Below are 23,450 nucleotides of genomic sequence, written 5' to 3'. Positions count from 1 at the left end.
AACTTACTTTTAACTTGCAAGCCAACTTTGTCCTTACAGCTAAATTGAACAAGTTTCAATATTCATTTATTTTTTATTATCATTTTTTATTCAAATGATGTCAATGAAAGAAGTTCAGATTAGCGTTGGCACGTCAACGAAAATATATTAAAAATCTAAATAATTTTTAATTTGATTCAATTAATAAATAAACATATATTTTTACTTTATTTCCAACGAAGCCTGTAATGAATTTTTAAAATTATGTAAATCAAATTTAATCATTTTATTTACAATCAATTTTTGTCTGTGAAGAATATTTATAAAGAATAATTACCACTTTTGAAAATTTCAAAACAAAATCGCAAATTGGAACTATCTCTTCAAATACGTGTGTACAGTGATTTTGATAAATCCGTCTTTTCAATATTGCATAGTAAAAATTTGTGGAACGTTTCCTTATTCAAAATATATATTGTGTGGGTTAAGTGATTGAAAAATAAGCATGTTAAAAAATTGATGGACGTTTTTAGGGCCGGTCGGTATGTCTATAAAACGCTTGGCCGAAATGGATTCGTTGCTTTGGCTTTGATGCGAGGGCGCGAATTCTTTCTTTCGATCCGGAATCGAATCTGCTCTCAGTGCCTGACTGAGTGGAAATAAAAATATCATCGGAAATTTATTCGCTTTTTATGATCAAACCATCTCTGGCTTGCATGCAGCGGGCAGGATTTTTTCATTCCACTTCTGAATCCACTGTATAATAAAAATGAGGGTCAAGATGTAATTCTGCAAAAAGCGTTTTGTCATATTTCCAATACATCTGCGAGCGACATTATGCGACTCGGATATATCGAGAGATGGCTCAATCAATGTCAATCCATTTGGAAGGAAAACGAATATATACTTTGTGCTGTGTAAAAATTTTATGTACGAAGCAGAAAGAGACTCCCCAACCGAAATCTGTTGCAAATTTCTGTACAATCCTTTTGTACTTTGTATGTATGAAAAACTGCAAGCTTGCAACGTACGGCTCGGCCAAATTCCGCCACTTTGACGACAAAAGAGCTCTGGAGGGACACATAAATTTCTTCTGGTCCGTTGGCGACGCGAGGACACACGTCATTTTCGCTGACCCCGCAGTTTGCATGCGCCATTAAAATGCCGTTTGAGATGCTCGGGGGTAAATTCACTCGGCAGACGCTTTGAAGTGCAAGAAAAAAAACACACACAATACAGAAAAGCAGCGCAGTTTTGTGGGAGAGCGAGAGGTGTGAAATTCAAATTCGCGCGTGTGTGTGGATAATAAAAAATTAATACACTTTGACGCGTCCATTGTTACGTGTGCGCGGCAATGCTGGTTATTATCAGGCCGATTCTGCTCGAATGCACCCAGGCCGAAGCCAAGTTTAGTATAATATGCGCGCCCGCTAAATTACAAGCAAGGCGAAACTCATACAGCCGTGTGCAAAGTGTTAGGGAGACGCAGCAGGATCTCTTTTTGTTCCAACAATGGCAGGGAGGGAGAACGAAACGAAACTTCAACTTGTCTGCCCATTCAGCCGTGATTTTGGTATAAAGATGATTAGGTCGTTGATTTGAATTTATGTTAAAATAATTCAGGTGTCAAATTATAAGAATAGTGACTCAATTATGTCTGCTTTTTCTAGAAACAGATGAAGAGATCAAGATGAACTATGTAGCATTATATCACTATTTATAAGTTTAATTCCTTTTTTTTTTAATTTTAGATTAAGATGGATTGAAATTAAATGGATTACTTGAAAATTTAACTCAAACTTCTTAGATTTCTAAATGCAAACTTCAGTATTATTAATATAAGTTTCATTTATGATAAATTAATTACTCATTATTTGGTGTTTAAATCTTAATCCACATTATAAAATACTTTGTCTCGCTTAACAAAATCTTTCGTACCATGTATTCCTGTTCCATTTTCATATTGTCTTTTTGAATATCGTCCTCCTTATTATTATTTATTGATTTTTTTTTATTACTTATTGGTTCCCAAAAGATTTAATTTGAATACTCGTTCTATATTGCATCAAATTAAATTTATTATATAAATAATAAAAATAATTTTTAAAACCTGTTTATTTATAAAAATAAATAAATAAAAATCAAGAATAGTTAAATTAAAAATTATAATATAAAACACTTTTCAATGTTTTAAATAAGGCTTTAAATAATTAATTATGTTAATGCAATGTTAACTTTGTCCTACATTTGAAAGATTATCGTAACATTAAAATTTAGCAAAAACTTCAAACAAAAGTCAATATCCTTCAAAGAAAATTCCTTTTTTATTTACCACAATAATTGTCGTCATGGCAAATGCATCGTGCAAACATTTCCAAGACACGAAAGGTGTCGGAAAGTTGTACATAAAGATTTGCCACCCCCGCTTTCATTCTATACAAACCGAAATCAAATACAATTTTTATGTGCGATTGATTTTCGCGGTTCTTCGCCATGTCATTCAGAAGCCGCACAAAAGTCAGATGGATGACGTACACCAGCAGAATGTCCATTTAGGCCACCCGCACGCCCACCAAACGACGCTAAATTAAGAGGAATGTGCTCTTGAAAAAGCATCGCATGTCACAACATCGGCTTAAACGCGCTAAGCAGCAACAAACTGCTCGCCGAAAACCGTGAAACAAGGTCGCGGAAAATTTGGCAACACGCGAGGTTTGTATATTGAATAGGACTGGCCAGTCAGCATAATTTTTGAAAAGCGCCCGTTTCCTTTTAAAAGTTAACCTTTTAGCTGAAAAAGTAATTGAAAAGCGTAATCGGCTTACCGGCTGAAAAGGAATTTATTTCCAATTTGCAGCACGAAATCAATTCAGCGGAATTCTCATGACGCGCGAAATTTGACGAAAAGAAACCGTTCCCACACAGCTTAAAGAAGGATGAAATTGATGTTCACTGATTTCCAGCAGCACAATGGACGATAACAAAAAGAATTCCCATTATTTTAATATGCAGCCGAAAATGCCTCGGCTGGCGTGGCACGGCAGTGTGATAAATCTTAAATAGGAAATTATTTCCAGCAACCTGCAGCACCTTTGTTGTTTTCCACTCTTGGGCGCGCGAGCAACACAATAATGCTTTTAATCCGAAGCAGCGTCATAAAAAGCGGTTGATAACGCTGACAGTTTAAAATTCCATTTCAGATTAGTGTACAAGGAGATGAAGGAGAAACAAATAAATTGAATTTTTAATGCGCACGCTTATTAAAGATAGCCCGAGCGGTGGCTTTTCATGGAAAATTTATATATACATTTTCATTCTTGCACTCTAAAGCTTTTTATTTTACGCTACTTGGAAATTTGTATACCGACGGAGACTTTATATAGTGCAAGAGAAAGGGATGAGAGATTGAATGCGTTTTAATTTCCTGGCGTGTAATGGAAATGAGATGAGCTATGGGGAGAGCAAGCTTTGCGTCTTTTGAAGTTTCTTATTTCAGCCAAAAGCTTCCTAATCGGCACGAGCACTTTGATTAAAGCCAACTTGGTAATCTAGAACTCAATTTGTGTATAACTCATAAATTTTTTATGAAGTTCTAGTGGATTTTTAAACCAAAAACCAATTTGGGGAAGCGGAAGGTAAAAAGGAACGCTTTTTATATATAATATTTGCCAAAAAATAACATTTGAAGAAAAATATATGGACCCTAAATTTTATATTTTTAAAAGAAATTCTCAAAAAATGAAAGTTATTTGAAGAAGTTTCATTTTTCAATATAAAAAAATTTAGCGTGTATTATGGTGAAATCAGCAATTATTATTCATACATAGTAATTTGAGCAAACAAAAATAAACCTCTCAAAGTGCTGATAAATTCCATGCAGCTTCTTAATTGATAGAGGCAGGTTTTTAAGCACCTTCTTCAAATCTCTGGAGAGAAAACTTGCAGCAGGAAAGATTTTCTGGCAACCGTCCTAGCAACAAGGTTTCCTTCCATCTCTGACAACGAAGTTACTTTCCGCTTCTAATTATAATTTTGTGTTCAACTTAACCGCATCTCTCTGCTTTATGAATATTCTCCCTTTTTAAAAACATTTCGACCAACTCGATTTGCACTCGGAGCAAAGAAAAGATAATGAAAAAACACAAGAAACGCTCACTCCTTTCCGCGCACCACATTTACATATATTCTCTAATGGCCTGAAATTTTCCTCAAATAGGCGGAAAACGGTCGAGTGCGCGCGCGATAACGACGTTATTATGACGACGATTAAAATAAAAATTCATGGCTGGCGCGGTGCGCGGGTGGGTGCACGCGGAAAAATTTATTGTGCCAACCTCTCGCCGCCGTGTGTGAATTTATGTGAACGCGCGCGGCGAGTACTTTATATTATTATTTTTTCACCATAGCCGCAGTGAAAACCGTTGGCCCAGTAAATTGCCAGCGTTCACAGTCGTACAAGCCGCACTCTTCCAGCACACACTAGATTTAACTTTTTCGCGGATGGGATTTTGCCAGGAAAAAGCTTGGCCGCCCTGTGTGTGCAATGACGGCGCTTTTTCACCAACGCTACACAATTTATACATTCGGCCTCTTTTTGAGCGCCAGTCGAAACAAATTGGCCTGCTAACCCTTTTTTCAATTTGTCCAACTGCTAAATCCAGCTTTTAGACACATTTCCAAATTGAATTTCGCACTAAATTTAAAAATCATTGCGTAAATTTAAAAAGACAAATACACAGTTAAATTTTTGTCTTTGTCATCAACAGAATTTTTGCATAGTATTTTTTAAAGATTTTAAATTTAAATGATAGTCCAGATCCAGATTGTATTATCATTACATAAATAATGGTTCAGCTAAAATAAAAAATAATGCAAATTATATTATTTTCTATGCTGCTTTTCGTTTTGGCCAAAAAAAAGTTTATAAAAATGAGTAAAGAAAGTCGAATTTTACTGGAAGAAAGCGGATTGTAACATTATTTGCAAGCCCAGTAATGAAACAATGCCATTTAAAATCCTGGTTAAAGAATCCTCTCACAAAAAAGTTTCGCCAACCCCCCTTGGATAAATTCGTCCTTTATTAATAAATTTGCATCTCTTCGCTTGTGTCGTTTTTCTTCTCTGGCGAAAAACTCGAGTCTCGACGGGGTTGAGAGTAGCGGAGGAAAACATCTTTGAATGCTAAATTTTTTATTGTAGTCGGAGAGAAAGCCACATCTGCCAGCTTGAGCCCTGGGGAAATTGTACAAAATAAGAGGTACAATTCCACCCCATGTGACACTTGTGCTCCTTCTTCTTCTCTCCGCCCGCCGGATGCATTGTGATTGACAGCCGTGCTTCTTTTATTAAATAATCCACCTGCTACGGCCAAAATGCACAATAAAAAATCATTAAAAATAAAATATTTTGTGCTCAATTCAATGAGGAAATATTTGATGGAGCAGGCGATCTATAAAAAGAATGTCGTCCTTTACCAAAGTCCCGAGGGAGTGGCTATATAAGCTTTTGCCGCAAAAGGTGTGAAGATTGTTTGGAATCAATTCCCAACTTGTCCGGTCGGCAAGACAAACTGTCGCGCGCAGAAAAAGTTTTATCCCACCTGGGACAGGTGCTGCTGGCTGTATATAAATAAGAGTTTCTTCCGTGAGACGAATTCGGAAAGTCGCCGGTCTGATTAAAAATTTAAGCCGTTTTGTCATGTTGACGGTAATAAAGTCGAGCACTCGCATTTCTCACCGTGAAAAGTTGGACGCTGGGAATTCGCCGGCGCGTGCATAAATTTGTTATACGCCTCGCGTTTCCCCGCGCTCGCATACTAAAAAATGCATTCAGTTGGCTGGATTTGCACTTTACTGTAAATTATTCGCCTATGTTTTATTACTCGCACTCCTCAACCGTGAAATCAAATTTCAATTTTATGTGAAATTTTATAGCCGAATTTGAACAAGAGTCGATTTACTTTGACACGTGCTGCAGTGAGTATAAAATTAATTGCCTTCGGTCACATTTTTATTGCGTTAGAATCACTTTACAACTTTTGCTCACAATATTTTTTTTATTAATTTATTGACGTGCACTATCAAGAAAATAGAAACACGCAGCTCTAAATGCAAAGGGAAAAAAACACCCCCGCTCTATATATCCCGTTTCGACATCACGCTCCCCAGGGGGATGCGTTTTTTCTACGAAATGGCTTATTTTGGGAGGAAGTGACCCCCAGTCGGCGCGCAGTCATGCCATACGCTAAATTACCCCGTAATAATGACTGCAGTCGCTCCACATAGCGTGTGTATAGTTTTTTTTCTTGTGCCTGATGCCATACTTTGAAATATACTTATAATTGAAAAAATTTGATATCGTAAATTGTGCACGCCCTTTTACTTGAAATTTTGTGATACGTGGAAGGAAATTGAAAATATAAACTTCCTACAAATCTTACAAAAGAATCGGAGAGAAATATTCGTGTGGAGACATTTAACATTGTATAAGTGGCAGCATAACTTAATTTAAAGAGGAAGTTAGCAGTCGCTCATAATAGTAGCTGGCAAAACATAAAATATGTATAATATTCTCCCTCAAGAGTTGAGGTAGCACGCGAGGTAATTTTTCCAACTCTAATTGCACACAAGAAAAGTTTATAAAAAAAAACTGTTGATAAAAAGTTAAAAGTTTAATTACGTTTAATATTATTTTTTTATTTAATGACAAAATATCAGTGAAATTTTAATAATAATCAAAAAAAAAATTTGTAATCGATTTTTATTGAGATATAATTCCGAATTAACTTGCATAATATTTAAACCAAAACTTTGTTTGAAATTAAATTATATTTTCAATATCATTCCAATTGTCCCAAAATTAAATTGCGTCTAAAATTTTCATCATTCCATGCACTTTTTTTTAGCCAATTTCAAAGTTTTCGTTTCTTTGCAATTTTCTGCAGCACCGCTTTTGAAATTAATGCTCTTATGTCATCGCCTTTGGCTGAGGTGGCGGTCGGAAATTCTGAGCACGCCGCCATCGCTGCTTCATTATCGCATCATCCTCGGCTGCATTAACTGATAAAGCGATCAAGCGCCGGCAAGAAGTGCGGCTGGAAAAGTTTTGCTATTAACGCGCTTGATGTAATTAAAAGTAAATAATTGGCAGGTAAAGTGCTGCGCCGTCATCTGCTAATAACGTCTCGTGCCTGGAAAAAAGTAGCTCACGTGGCTCTCTCTGCAGTTGACAAGGAGCTAAGTGCCCTGATTTGTCGCCGAAGCAGTGCCTTGATTGGAACAGGGAAAAAATAATAGAGCAGTGCTGGCAGGATTGAAACTTTTGTGCTGAGAGCCAAGTAATTTTTCTTCCATAGACAGGGTGTTGAAATTTCTCTCTCAGAAAATCTTGTTTTTGTGCCAATTTTCTTAATGTAATTTTCATTGATTCTGCAGAAGTATATTCTAACCCTATAATACCAAGTCGCACTTTTCTTTCTCGACTGTTTTGCCGCGCAGCGCCGCATCACCCGGTAGGGCACCCCATTTCGACCACCCGTATTCGCCCGATTTTTGATCGAGGCCCCGCCGGGCCCGCGCGGCCCAAACACGTCTTTTTGTCTTTCGCGCTTTATTGCTCGGTACCTACCCGAGCGAGGAATTTGCCGCTAGCACGGTTGGATTCTCCGTTAAATTTGCTAATTTGACGTCGTCACCCGTTTTTCGCTCGGGGCACTCCTTCCCACCTTAAATTCAGGGTAAATCTGAAAAATCGCAAAAAATCGCATTTTTTCCGCATTCAAGTGCGAAAACGGCTGACATAAAAAAATCGACATGAACAGCCGATCGAATCCCAGGTGCACCCTGACGTGCCCTACATTTTCCCGGGTAGAACCGACCCTTGCGATTTTTTCCCCAGGTTTACCGGCACCCCGAAGGGTGAAAAAACCGGTTTTTTCGAGAAATTACATTGCGAAAAGTCAAAAATCGAAAAAAGTGCAAAACAGGAATTGTGCGCCTTTGCGAGACGCGTCCGAATCACCATAGGACCCTGGGTCGCATTCCCATAGCGAATGCGGCGTTTAGTTTTGAAATTTCTGAAAAACCACCTTCCAATGCTAATCTTATGGGAGAACGGACAAGCAGACGCCGGCGGCCGCCGCGGCCGTTCCCGTGGTCCGATTTTCGTTTTTCGCACACCAAAATGAAGCTAATTTTTGGGCCGATTTTTCCAGGGGTCGCCCGGCCCCGCCGCGGCCGAATTGCCGATTTTTCGGCAAAATTATTTTCTTATGGCATTTAGCATGCGATTTCGCTCGACGCGAATCGGGTCGCTCGAGGCGGGCCCACGGCGGCCCACCGGCGGTCCCACGGCCGAAATTCGTCACCCGCGGCCAAATTCGGCCGGCCGCCGATGGAATAAGCATAGATCGCGGGGTTCCGGCGAATTTTATTAACACGCGGCGCCTCCGAGTTTCGTCCGTCGCTTCGCTAACTCGCGGCCTGTGTTATTCTTATGGGAGAAAAAAGCAAACGCGCGAGGCCGCCGCGGCCGTTCTACATGACGGATTTTCAATTTTTAAAAACCAAAATGAAGCTGATTTTTGGGCCGATTTTTCTAGGGGGCTCCCAAGCCCGCCGCGGCCGAATTGCCGATTATTCGGCACAATTTTTTCCTTATGGGATTTAACACGCGCTTTTGCTTCAGACGAGACGTAATGATCGCCGCGGGCCCAAGGCGGCCTCCCAGTGGCCCCCGAGCCGAAATTCATAACCCGCGGCCAATTAAGGTCGATTGCGGTTGTAAAATACATAAAGAGTAAGAATCAGAAGAATTTAAAAAAAAATTGACACGGTGAACTTTCCGCTGCTTTCACCAATGCGCCCGTGTTAATTTTATGTTACAAAATTTTCAAAGCACATTTCTAGTGATTTGCATTTAAATTGAAAAAAATTATGCAAAAAATTTATTCCCGCGTGTAACACAATTGCACGCGCCTTTTCTAACCACCAAGGGGTGATCCAAAATTAAATTTGGGAATTTTTTACTACTTTCATTCCATATGGCACGGACGTCTTTCCCGCGGTCGCGGCAAAGACGCGCGCGTGTTTCCCGCGGGTTAAAATCACACGCGCTAGGATGCTGCTACAGGGTGCTCCAAGGCTAACTATTAAAATTTTAAAAAAAAAAATTTTCAAATAAATTACGATGTACAATTCGTGGGCATTACATATGTAAATTAAGGATTATGACCCATTGTAGGGTGTTCCAAAGTTCAAATGGGAAATTTTTTATGGGCAAAAAAAATATGATGCCCAACACTTTCTTGCCGGTTTTGCAAGTGCTAAGGGGTCAATTGCCCAGTACAGGGTGCTCCAAAGCATACCATCTAAATTTATAAAGGCTTTCAAGTACATTAACATCGAGGGGCTTGCGTGGGGTTTCAAGGTTCGTGAGGGTAGGTTGCCCAGTATAGGGTGTTCCAAAACAAACTTTTAAATTTCTTGGAGGCGTTTCAAATAAATTACAACCGAGGATTTCACGTGCGTTTTCCAAGCTAATAAGGGATAATTACACGGTACAGGGTGCTCCAAAATGGGCCTCAAAATCTTTTTGAGAGGTTTCAAATAAATTGTGCTCCACGGATTCACGCGGCTTCTGCAAGAAAATAAGGGATAGTTATCCAGTATAGGGTGTTTCAAAGCAAACTATAACAAAATTTAAAAACTTCAAAGCGATATACAACCACGAGGGTTCCACGCGCGTTTCGCAAGTTCACGCGGAAGGGCTGACAGCGTTACGGTGTTCCAATGCTGACTTTGAGGATTTTTCATTACTTTGAGGGAGACATTTTCTTAAGGGTTCCACGAGGGTGTCCAAGTAAATAAGGGCTAATTAAACAGTACAGGGTGTTCCAAAATGAACTTTGATAATTTTATGTGGGGCTCGCAAGTACGTTCAAACCAAGGATCTTACGATGGGTAAGCAAGTCAAGGAGGGTTAATTGCCCGGTCTAGGGTGTTCCAATGCTGACTTTGAGGATTTTTAATTACTTTGAAGGAGACATTTTTATAAGGGTACCACGAGGGTGTGCAAGTAAATAAGGGGTAATTATCCAGTACAGGGTGTTCCAAAATGAACTTTGGGAATTTTATGCGGGGCTCGCGGGTACGTTGAAACCACGGATCTTACGATGGGTAATCAAGTCGATAAGGGGCAATTGCCCGGTATAGGGTGTTCCAAAGTAAACTTTGAAATCTTTTGAAAGTTTTCAAGGCGTTTACATACCAAGGGGTCCACGCGGGTTCCCCAAGGCCCCCGGGTTGACTGCCCACTACAGGGTGTTCCAATGCTGACTCTGAGATTTTTTGATTACATTCTAGATAACTTTCTCCCGAGGGTTTCCCGCGCGGTTTGAAGGTTCCCGCGGGTTGTGGCGCCTGTGTAGGGTGTTCCAATGCCAACTTTGAGGGGGTTTTGATTACGTTGGAGACGACTACCCCTCGTAGTTTCCCGCCCTTTTTGCACCAAGCCGACGCTTCGTTAACTACTACAGAGGGTTCGGCGGCCTAAACTCTGGCCGATTTCGAAACTTTCGGGCCGATTCGACTCGCGCGGGTTTCCCGCGCGTTCCCTGACCTTCCACCATTCAACTTATTGCCTATAGAGTGTTCCAAATTGATTCTTTACGCTGATTTTTACCTTTTTTCTCGTTTTTCTCGTTTTAAACCTTATTTTTTTTCTTTTTCTCCGATTTAATTGAAATTTAAAATTAAAAAGTAAAATTAAAAATGGAGTCCCACAACAACATTCCGAAAATGCTTGCGTTTAACGCAAGCGCTTTAGCGCTTGTTCATTTTAATATTATTATTATTTTACCTCCAAAATTTATGAAGACAAAGTGAAAAAATTTGTAATAAATCTGAATTTGACAAAAAGATGTGTATTGAAAAATCAATTTTTGTCAAAAAATTTGCAAGTTTTTTTTATTGACAGTTGTTAATTTCTTAAATTCATAACAAAATATGAAGGTAATCAGGCTAGAAAAAGTTGGTCTTGTCGTTAGAAAAAGTATTCCATTTGTAAAATAATGATTGATGTGACAAGAAATGGGCGCCATTAAGAGACGAACGCGAGCTTACAATAAATCAGGCGCGATTCGTCACTAGTTTCTGTTGGGGTGGAAAAAAAGGAAACCGTAAACATCAGAATAATAAATGATTACTGAGAAATCAACAGTCTATATTTTTTAGCGGGTCGCGTGCGGCCAACGACAAAGAAATTATTCAGGAGGAGAATAATAATGAGCGGCGGTGGCTAATCTCGAATGCGACCACTCTCGTTCTCATTGTACGCTGTTTGCCTGTAATTATGATACGGCCGCAGATTTCCGAGAGTGCTCGTTTGCGTGCGTTTCAATTGCTCTCACTCGGGGTGAGCGAGGGGACGAGAGGCGAAAATGGACGTGAGAATGACACCACTGCGCGCTAGAGATGATTTATTATGCACAAGTGAAGCTGGACATTCATCAATCGAAATCGGAGATTCCTAAGGATAGAATAGCCTAAATACCATATGATTTATAAAGTAACCATATTCAATTATTAAAATTAGGAATTTTGAAGGAAGTTCATCTTTGTGTTTTTTTTAGCCAAATTTTTCTATAATTTAAATTCACAATATTTTGATTTATTAATTATCAGCTTTATTAATTATTATTTTCTTTTAATTGGCATGAACCTTCATGGTTTTTTTTTTTATTTCTGAAATACAGTTGGTTGGAATTCTAAATTAAGGTAATATGTATTTCCATGCAAATTCAAACATGTTAAAAATAAATTTAAAAAAATGGCAATCGCATCCTTCCTTCTACTTCTGGATAATCCTTTAATGCCTTCAGAATTTTGAGCACCTTCTATTGGGTTCTTCCGAAATTAATTTACTTCTCAAAGCGTTTATCCTCCTTCATAAGCAAAATCCTTTTCAATGCGGAGAAGAGATTGAAAAGTTTTGCTTGATCAGCTATTTTTTGTACTTTTTTCCTCTGCTTGCAAAATCCTCTCTCTCCGTTTGGAGCTTAATTCTTTTCTGTTGCTCTCCCTATCGCCCACGGTGAATATTGAATGATGTGTATCTAAAGACAAAATCCCGTGAATAAAAATACACAGCACGCTCTGCGAGAGAATTTTTCTTACTCGGAGAGCGCGGCTAAGAGGCTTAAAAGATATATTTTCTCTTAAAAGAACAAACTGCTTCGAGCGGACGGAAAATAAACACGCGGATACATTACCAGCGAGCAACTTTTTTCGACATTTATTCATTGATATAAAAATATAAAACACGGTGTCGCCTTTTCTCCCTTGGAAAATGCACACAGGAAGAAAAGTAAAAAAAAAAAGTGGCGCTGGATTAAAATTCAGCGCGCGCGAGGCGATGTGTGCGACATTTATTGCTGCGTCGAGATGCATACTTGATGGCGACAAAAGCTGCTGGCGCTGGTGATTTTGGCGAGTTTATGCGTCGGATTATTATTTTTCGCTTCTAATTCCCGACACGCGCTGCGAAAACGACGCGTGAAGCCGGAATTCGATTATTTGCCAGCAGAAAAAAGCTGGATTTTTTACCGACGCCCTCGGCTTTCATTCCGAATTTCGCTACAAATTGGCCGAAATAATATTTGCGTTTGTTTTCATATTATATTCCTGAAAATCATTTCGTTTTGGCTATTTATTTAACCACTTTATAAATATTGCTGGTGATTGCGTGCTGGGTTTTAATGTTTGGCGGCGCGACACGCGAAAATTCGTATATCAAGTATGGCATGTCGATAATGCAATGTGGAGCGTAGCACAATAATTAGTCCGGCTTGATTTCCCAAAATAATGATTTGTTCTCATTAAATTTCCAGCAGCCAAGTAGCCGTGTCCGAATCACTGCACACAAAAACAACACAATCGCTCGGCACAATCAGTATATAATTTCATATATTAGCTGCCTGTATCATGGCCTGTTGAAAACACAGTATTATCAAAATTAATGGAATTTTATACTCACAACAAAATTTTTTTATAAATTTGAAATTATTCGGGATCATATTGGATAGAATTTCAAATGGAATTCACGCGTGTATGAATTTGTCTTTGGCATTATGTAATTAAATAATAAAAATTTTATTCAAAACTCCATGGAAATATTAAATTTAAGTAAAATCAATTATGAAGTTGATAAATTACAATCAAAAGTTTAGACATAAAACTATTCTTATACTAAAATTATTGACTTATTTTCTAATTTTTTTTATCGGGGCTCTTTAAATTTTGCATCTTTTCAGCTTTTCCTGTATCATACTTTTATGTTTAGTTTTCTTGCTGTATTCATGACTGTATCGAATGGAGAAAAAATAAATAAATAAAATAAATAAATAAATAAAATCTTTTTGACAGTTTCATATAAAATAGTTAACTATTGCGGGTATGAAATCTGAAAATAAAATATGATCTAATTATTTAGCCTACAATTTTGGATACTTAATTTTATTCAACTAATTTTTAAATAGTATAAATAAAACGAAAAAACTAAACTTTACTTTATCTCCATTTTAAAATCACAGGATCACTTTTTAACTAAATTTCAAAACAGACTTAAATTTATTTAGAATTTTCCAGTATTTTGCTTACCACATTATATGTAATGTCGTAATGCGGAGTCGGTGACAAAACGTACTGTTTCCTCGTACAGAACGAAACAAATGTGTTTTGACAAGGGCCGCAAAAAGTGAAACAGTGCAGGTTTCGGTTTGTCGGCGCCACTCCCTGTGTATGTGTGTAATTGCTTCTTTTTTCCCAGTATAATGTTCCCCAAACACACCCTCTTCCTATAAGGCACCCCGACCGAATACCACGGCGCGCATTACTATTATTATTATTGCAATTAACCGCACGCAAATCCACGGCGGAACAGACCGGTACCACGCATCTGGTGTTGGCTATGCGGTGTTTCCATTAATATTTCCCGACACCATTAAAATTTCACAGAGAGACGGACGAATTGCAAAATTCTCAGCCTGCAAAGTGCGGTGGCTGACCGGCGTCGGTTGCGTGGAATTATTGCTGTTGTGCGGCGTGTTCACCGCCAAATTATTTCCTTCGCACGCGCCTGACCCGCTCGAAACTTTTAACGCCACTGCACTGACGCATCATTTGTCCTTCAAGGTCCTACTTTGCTGCTCCGGCGAGTTCAATTCTCCCTAAAATCTTTGATGATTTGTTATATATTTAAAATTCAATGCATCAATGTGAATTCTTAATGCATTCAATTATTAGATTGTCATGACAATTGGTGCATCAAACCTCAAGGTAATAATTCATTCCGAGGTGAAGTTTTAATGATTAATAATATACATTAATGACAAAGAAGTTAAAAACAACTCCAAGATAAATGAGTGAATTTTACCATTGTGAAAGGGCTTGCTTAAGCTGTTAGGAATGATTGTTTTGTCCTGACAAGAAAATAATATAATTTAATAAAAATTGTCTTATAATCTTAACCTATAAAGTGAAAGATTAAATAGAGTTTCATTATAAATCGGTCTTTGCTATAAATATAATAAATAAATGTAATTTAATTATTTAAAAATTAAAATTATTGCAAAATAATTTTAATAAAATTAAAAAGTTCATGTGAGTCTCAAGATATTTAATTCTTAAATCAAAGGATATAATTATTTCAAGGAATTAATAATTAGTAGACAAAATGTGTATATTTCTAAACTTTTATGTAGGTTTAAACTTCATCATATAAAGTCAAAATCACTTTTCCTCGAAAAAAAAACAATAGTTTTAAATCCCCAGAGTTGGAACTCACTCGACGCTTTGATAATTATTTTTAAACTACCTCAGACATCGTTTCACACAATAAGATTGGTCGCATCCTCTCTGTCCTCTTCGCTTGGCCGTTTCTAGTTCGTATTATTATTATTATTATTATTATTATTCTGGCTCTAATGTTATATTTAATAACAGCCGACGCCTATCAGGGATGCGCGAGAATTGGTGAGCGTCTGGTTGTTTGTTGCCGTTGTTTCAGCTTGTTAGTGTCATTGTGGAATGATTCATGGCACCGTGGAAAGAAAGGTCGCGCATAAATAGCCATAAATTACTCCACTCGCCTTTTTTTAATTCCCGCTGACGCGTTTTTCGGCCGTTGAATGAATTTTTTAATTGGCCCCGCGAGATTTATTGCATTTCGTCGGCGTTCGCACCCCAAGATAAATTTATTTCCAGCATTATCGAATTTATTGTTTAACTATTAATACACACGTGTGCTGATTAATGCAAATTTATTCTTTGAGACGAGAGCCTTTTTCCTTCCATTCCCAATTAGGCTTTGTAATTGCAGTTGTTGACTGTGCCGTAATTGGATTTCGAAGTGATGTCTCATTTTGGCCCTCTGAGATTCTAAGAATTTGGTGACGCCTTGCCGACTTTTCCTTGTTCTCTCTCTTAGCTAGATAGGTGGGTGCGTAAAGTGTTGTTTGTTGATTTGGACACTAGATTACTTTCGTTCGCAAATTGGTGAAGGCGTTTTGTATCAAAGACACAAGCTTTTCAAAGATATTCCACAGATTTTTTAACCTGGTTCTATACTTTTAGTATGTGTAATCAATAAAAACACCGATTGCGGGGCAAAATTAAGGAGTGGGACTTTTTGTTGAAAATACGTTAATTGAAGGTTACATTGATGCATATTTTTAACTGTTCAAGTTATTTTTAGGTTTTTTTTTCAACATATTTGGAATATTCTTTACTGTAATTCAAATAAAAATAGTTAATCCTTTGAAATATAAATTTTTCAAATACAATTATATTTTTTGCCCAAGGCCGATTTTAAGCTATTTTTTGTTTAATTTTTATAAACTACGGCATTTAAAAAATTAAATGTGATTGTATACATGAATTTTTTTCTAATGTTTAACCTAAATTTACTCATTTTTTGTACTGACACAATGAAAACATGAACTCTTGATGGATCAAATTCAAATCTCTTGCGATTACAGTCATATGCATTAATTCCTCACTAATGGCCTCAACATTTCGTGCTTTTTTACCTTGCACAGCAGTCCGATCAGATAACCAAAGAAATAATTGAAATAAGTTGAAATATAGGTGATAAAATTTTAAATGCTTTGATCCCAGCCTTTTGGCACTGAATTAAATTTTATTTTCAAGCAATCTAGTTTCTTATTTTGTAAAACTCGGATGAATTCGGCCCATGAGCACTCATGCACGTGATATCGTAGTCAATCTGGCCGGCATTAATCACGGAATAACAGGTCAATCCTTGGCGCTGCTATCTTGGTATTATTTCGAGCGGCGGCGCGATAAAATATGACAAATTAATGGCCATTACGGCGCGGAATGACAGCAATAAATCTAGCGGCGGCGGCGGCGGGTGCTGCATGGACTGCAGCGTTGCGTGTTAAAGCAATTAGCTGCCGCTTCTTCCTCCTTTCTTCGCGCGCCGGCCAAAGGAGAAAAAGCCAGCAAGGTGATGAGGAGACTCCTTTTATGTGCTGGCCAACAATGGCAGCGCGCCGAATAAAAGGCCGGATTGGCGGCCATGCAAGATGCTTTGTCAGCGAAAGGAGTATAGTGTAATGACTTATCGTTTTGAATGCCGCCTATAGTAGTTCATCCCGTGGAAAAGGGCCTATAACAACTACATATAGATAGCTCCCCGGCCCAGGATGAAAGGAAATCAAAATAGCTGAGACGGATCTCTCCCTCTCAAAGGGTTAGCAGAAAAAAGGATGGGTGTAAAATATTCTCATATATATTGGCTTCTATTGTACCAAGTGATCCAGCAGAAATTGGATATGAATGACACGTTGTTAAAATTTATCAGCCTAAAACAATAAAACCCCTGTCAAATCAAAATCTTTTCTTTTTACTTTATGAATTGATTTTTTTTATTTTTAATTGAAGTTAATTTCTTATTGTAATGGAAAATTACATCACATTATCTGATATTAAGTATCCAGTCGTCAATTCAAAATTTTGCATTGGCGTAAAAATTTCAAGAATATAATAATTTATGTGACCCAAAGAGCACAAATAATTTTCACCAGCCAACAAACAAGGGCACCTCTGGTTGAATTTTCTCTGTGTGCCTCCGAGTGATTTACTTCCAAAACCCAATGTGGGAACAATTTATGGGAGTCGGCCGTGAGGAAAAAATAAGGCAGCAGCGCAATCCAACTTGTTTTCCACGCCGATTAAGAGCATTAAATCCAATTGTTCGCTCGCACCTCCAGCTGTTTAGGCGATAAATTTAGCCGCGGTGAAAACGAGAGCAGCTGCTAAGAATAATAAATTTGCTCTTTGAAGTTTTGTTAATTCCTCCTGCGCGCACCGAGCGAGAGAAAAACACGTGCCGCGGCTTTGCGAGAAAGCACACACAGAGATGAAAGTTGAGTGCATGTGCACTGTGCAGACAGACACACAAAAGTGCAAATATTGTTTCAACTTCGCACAGGAATTATCGCCGTGTCTCTCTTTCTCGCGTTAATTGCTTCTGCATATGAGCAAAACCTGCACAAATATATGCAGTCGGGACAAATCTGGCGCTCTTTTGATCTGTAATGAGGCACTGTGTTTGCTCTTCGCTGGATTGAATCCCGAATTGGAAATTTTGCGTGCGAATGCATAAATAATGCGGATATATTCGGAGCGCAAATATCTCTGGGCTGTGTTTGGATTTCATGAAACATTCATAAGTGTGCGAGACAGCGATTTTCCCGGTCTGTGAGAAAAAAAAATCTAACGCCATAATCCCTCATTGTTTGGGATGTTTCTCTAGTCTGGCATTAAATTAATGTAATGCCATCATTAAAAAACTTTAATGTGATAAATACAATACAAATATTGAAAATAATTATTAAAAATCTGAAGATTTTCTTGCACACTGAAATAAATTTGTTAATTTTGTAAAACAGTTTCATTTTTGTAGTAATATTAATATTTTTTTTTTCAAATTCAAGTTAAAATTTACTTAAGTTTAGTGAGTGGTTGACAACTTATTGTACACAAAAATTAAATAAAAATGAATCCAAAATATTCTATCAATATTTCGCTACTTATGAAATCTAGAGAAAAAATTATATCATGATTGATCTTGTATAAATGACGGAATGATCATTATAAAAATTTATGTTATTTAATGTTACCTCTTTTTTTTTCTTTGCGTCTTTCGTCTAACAATATTTCCAACCTTAAAGCGTTAGCTGCGAATTCCCTACGCAACCTTCGAACACTGATTTTTACGAGATTTCAAACCTGTCCTCGCATTTTCCATCCTCTCTCGCCGTGCATATAGACACAAACACGCCCATGTTTTGCATCCGCTGCGAGCTCTGAAATCGTCTCAAGGAGATTGTGTTTGCTCAAGACGGGCCCAACCGGTTGCATACTTATATCCACGCACGAAAAATTCCCCGCCCGTATCGTATCTCTCGGTGTCGCTCGGCAACACGGAATTCGGTTTGCAGAAAATGGGAAACGCCAAGCCGGAATCCCCGCCCGTTTGTCGGTCGCAAGAGTTTGTTCGGTATACCTGTTAGGGAAAATTGATTCTGCAGCGGCATCAAATATTCATGTCCGTTGTGAAACAAGTTGCATACAAACAGGCCGGTGTCCCCCTTTAGTCGGAATTCCATTACCAAGAAGTAGTGGTGTGTTTGGGTTCTTTCGACACCTCGAGTAGTGTCGCAGTGCCTCATTATTTATTGGATTATTGGCCGTGTTTGTGCTAAATTGTATTTTGGTGTTGCAGATCACGTGCGCGAGTTCAGCTGCGGAAAGATGTACTACCGGACGTTCTATCTGGATGAGAAACGCGACGCCCTCTACGTCGGAGCCATGTAAGTGCCTATAATTTTGAAAAGTAGCCTGACTTCATTGACCCAAAAGTTTTAGATTTGAGTAGTACGCAAACTGCAATGCAAATAAATTAAAAATTTTTAGTAATTCATTTGCCAATATTAGAACTTAGCTTCCTCCTTTGAATAAAAATTTAAACTAAAAAAAGTCAGACTCAAATAGTCGTTATTTTTAAGTTTAAATGGTAAAATTGAGCTATGAAACATTTCCTTTTTTAGCACTTTCTATAGCTATTGAATTTTTCTCATCAACAGTGTATAAAAAATGATTAATGAATGCAGGAATTTTAGAAAGGGAGTAAATAAATTCAAAGCTCAAAAAGTTGGTTTAAATATTCATATTTTAATGGTTGCGTTTTACTGAAATAACGACGGTTGTAAAATTGCCACTTAATACTTAATACTATTCAGAAAAATGTTGAATTAATTCAGCGTAGAATTTCACAGAATTTCCCGACAAATTCCATAGTATTTCCTTTTGTTGTAATCGCATTACCGCACCAGGAAAAGATAATTTTCCAAAAAAATAAATATTCTCACTCCGTCGAGAATAAAGAGCACTCTACCGTGGTGGAAGGGGTGGGATGCATTAGACGCTGCGGCACCTCCGTTCGCAGAAATTTAGCTCAACTTCATCATCCATTTTATTAAAACGTGCACTCGCCGCCGAGAGAGTGTCTGTCGTAGTATAATTCGTCGCACGGAATTCAAGAGCCGAAAGCTTTTACCTCGAGCACCGCAGGACGAAAAAAAGTAAAAAAGGAGTTGCAAGATGTCCGTCGTGGGAGAAAAGCCTCGTCACTGCGCTCACGACGATGCGAACGCGGCACTCCATCACGCCTGCTATCGGTTAACTATAATTATGCAGGCAAGAATGTTGCAAACACGCTCGCTTGTAATTAAACGTCGGCCGACGAAGGAATTTCCGATGGATCGAACCGACGCTCCGAGCCGATATGCAACCTGCTCGGCATGGGTGACAGGCGGGCTTGCATACACGTCTCTCCGCCACCGCAAGACGTGTTACAAACGCCGTCTGATGAAAATCGTTTACATGCTTTGTTTGGTATTTTGCCAATACATTGCAGAAACTCAAAATCGATGTTGATTTTCTGGAAACTCCTTAACAATATTCCGAATATTTTGTATACAAGGAATTTAATTATAACAGGAACTGGAAAACTCAATTTATCATTTTTGATAACAGTAACTTTTCAAATTATCTGAGGAGTAAGAAGAATAAGCATTTATTGAAGCTCTATGTCATTTTTTTCAAAACCTTAATAAATTTTACGTCATAATGACCTAAAATTTTACCTTTTATTACGATAAGTCGCATTATATCTCCAATTTCAAATAGATTTTCCTAAAAAATCGTGAATTGTATAAGAAAGAGCTTATTATTGCTTATTATGAAGTAAAGTTAAGATTCAATAATAAAATATTTAGCAATTACATTATTTGTCACTCCAAACTAAAAACAACGAATAAGAATAATTTAATAATTCAGTGTGTCCTGCTGTCGGAATCGATTAGCATACAAACAAGTTTGTTAAGTTTGTAGACGAGTTTAGAGTTGGAAATTTTGAATATGGATAAGTCGAAAGGGACGAGAGCCGGGGCTGGGGCGCGTGTCTTGACCCATATATTTGCATAAAGCGCTCTCAGACGCACTCAATCCCGTCACGAGTGCGCTCCAGTTCTTGTGTTTGCCCTCGGCCGTCCTTCGTTCTGATACACTCTGATGTTTGAGCAGCTCAAATGCGCGTGGCCCGAGATTGCTCGGTACATAAATACACACTTGCGCCGCGTAAACATACACATGCAGGACAACCTCCATTCACGGCGAGGTGTCGAGTGTGCGATAAGCATCAGTAATCTGTAAACGCCGCCCAGAGAGTCCGCGCAAAAATAAATAAATGAAAAACGCTGCAGCGCGTCGCAATTCCAACAAATGTCAACTGAAGCCGGTGACCTCTCACACGTCGGGTCATCAGATCTCACTTGGTGTGTAAAATTCCCCCTGCAAGAAATTATTTTAAAACTTGCGGGCACTTGAATTTAAATTTGAAAAGAAGGAAGTGACACTTGAAAATGAAAAATTTCCAAAAATTGGAAACTGTTCAAAACTGCAAATTTTCAGAGATCTGAATTTTCATATTATATGTAAAGAAAAAACTAATTAATTAAAATATCTCTTTTAGCATCTTCTTCTCTCTTCAATGCTGCACGGGCTACATTTTCTTTTTGAATCATCGTAATTTTATTACAAAGGAGAGATTTTGCGAATAAGAAAAGTTTGTGCTCACATTTGTAGACGACAACGAGATTAGGTGTAAGGTGCAAAAAACGCCGAGACGTGGAGAAGTAATATTGCAGCAGCAGCAGCTCGTAATCCACGGCCGGAGGAGCAGAGCTGTAATAGCCATTCTTTTTCCGGCCCTCCTGAGCTGTTTATTATTCCATCTGCATTACGCTTATAAAAATAGCCCCTAGTTGTGTTTCCTGCACTCTCTTGTAAAGATTCCTTGGAGAAAGATAAATACTCCCCGCCGAGCTCATCTGCTTATCTATTCTGCTTCGGGTGAAAATCTCCAGTGTCCACTTCTGGTGATTTGTTGACCTCCTAAAAGACGGTAATCGAATTCCTTTATTAATTCCAAATAAATTGTTTTTGGAAAAATCATAACAATTGTAGAGAAAATTGGCTTGACCTCGTAAGAGTACAAAATCGTCAATTCTAAATTTTAATGCTGCCTACAAAGCTTTTGAAAAAAAAAATAATAAGCCGGATATTGAATCGTTTGTTTAAAAATAATAATAATATAGAATAAATTAATTGACGATATAACTTGTATAAGGTAAAATTTGTAATCAAAAATGCAAATTTTCTAATGTACATTTCTTTGGATTGTCAATTTCTTTGAAATTTTCTCTTTTTCTGCGTAAAGAAATAATCACTTTTTTGGGGCTATTTGCAGTAGAAATTTATAGCCGCCGCGGTTATGGTGGATTTATTTTGCTGAGGCAAATCACGTATTCAGCCGCTCCCCAATCATCCGAGTAGGTTTATTTTTATTATTATCCGCCCCTCAAACAAAGACTAATTGCCGAGGAAATCAATTCCGGCGGAAGAAAGCGGCGAAATGTTTTTCCCGAGTTTTACGAGATCAGGGTAAAGATAATAAAACGTGATACGCTGCATTGCAATAATAATAAGGGGGTTGGTTCGTGCGCGCGTAAAATTTTATCGCCCGCCACCAGAGAAGACAATGAAAGTGAAAAGTATGCAGTGTGCATACATGAAGTACTTATACGATAATAATGACGCAATTTATAATGAGCACGTGCCAGTTAATTTCGCGCGCACGAGTTTTGTTGTTCGCGCCAGCCCCACCCCCGTGCGGGCCGTAAAACAAAATTAGCAATCATAAAGATGGAGAACGTTTGGGCGGCGATAAGCGCACTTTACGATGCATTGCAAACGCGTGCGCCGCTTTGCAGTTAATTATGATCCGTCCGATATGAAGGTGATAGTGTGCAAACACAATATGGTCCCTGTTGATGCTGAGTGGCTGTAAAATTTCTCGGCAAGCTTCATTTTAAGAGAAAGAAGAATTTTTAAATGTTTAAAAAAATAAATAACATAAATACATAGTTATAAAAAAATAATAAAACTTTTAATTTTTTTATTTATGATTAATTTACTACGTGCTGATTTTGATTATTTTTAGATTATAATAATTAATTAATTTTTATATAAAATTTTTTAGCAAAAACATTTTGTTAATGCCAGAAGCATTTATTGGATAAATTAAAATACAATTTATATTTTCCTATGTAAAATGAAATTATATAATATATGGAACACCCTTCTAATATGTATATTGCATATCAGATATATCTCAATGCTACTATACGAATAGTGTATACAATAAATTCTATATTCAGAAATTATACCAAGAATACATAAATAAATAAATTGTTTCATCCTTTATCAGAAGTGGGTATATCCATTTTTTGATATATATTCAATTAATATTGCATAATATAGGTGACTTTTGTTAGTAATCACTGATACAAAATTTGATCAGCCAATATTACAATTCAGTGGTAAAAAATCAATCTGAATAAATTATTACCTTCCTTTTCACAAATAATGTTCGTTGCAAGTTAACTGAGCTTCTCAATTTTCTGTCGAATTTTTACGCAACTTTTAATGAAATTCACCAACTAATTTATAGGTAGTCGTGAGACTTTCAGTGCATCGCATCAACTCAAATGCTGAATTACGCCATTGAAATTCCTCCAATTAAATATCAATGCCATTTTCTCTTTCGCAGTGGAGCGAACGAGTGTGTAATAAGCCCAACCGGCAACTCGATTTATCAGAGGGAGTCGGTCTCTCTCCCGAAGCAGAGCGCCATTAAACTTTTGTCACTCATTCAACCAACTTTGTTTTGTATCTGCTGCTCTCTCTGCCTCTCTATATGAGATGCTGAATGCATGTAATAAGCGAGCTATTACACAGCAGCTCGCGCCTCAAAGTTTTACTTCA

At 37.7% G+C, this 23,450-nt stretch overlaps 1 protein-coding gene across 3 annotated transcripts in view; it reads left to right on the top strand.

Annotated features, from left to right (window-relative positions):
• Positions 1-23,450, top strand: part of LOC132203708 (semaphorin-2A) — a 292,313-nt gene that overhangs the window by 220,549 nt on the left and 48,314 nt on the right. For all 3 annotated transcript variants that reach the window (XM_059631661.1, XM_059631660.1, XM_059631659.1), the window contains one exon: positions 18,787-18,874. In XM_059631661.1, coding sequence (XP_059487644.1) covers positions 18,787-18,874 — 88 coding nt within the window. The remainder of the gene's footprint in view (positions 1-18,786; positions 18,875-23,450) is intronic.

The sequence above is a fragment of the Neocloeon triangulifer genome, unplaced genomic scaffold, assembly GCF_031216515.1.
Source record: "Neocloeon triangulifer isolate White Clay Creek 2 clone unplaced genomic scaffold, ASM3121651v1 ptg000017l, whole genome shotgun sequence".
Classification (NCBI taxonomy): Eukaryota; Metazoa; Arthropoda; class Insecta; order Ephemeroptera; family Baetidae; genus Neocloeon; species Neocloeon triangulifer.
The sequence above is the reverse complement of the archived record's forward strand: the minus strand, read 5'-3'. Positions and strand labels throughout refer to the sequence as shown.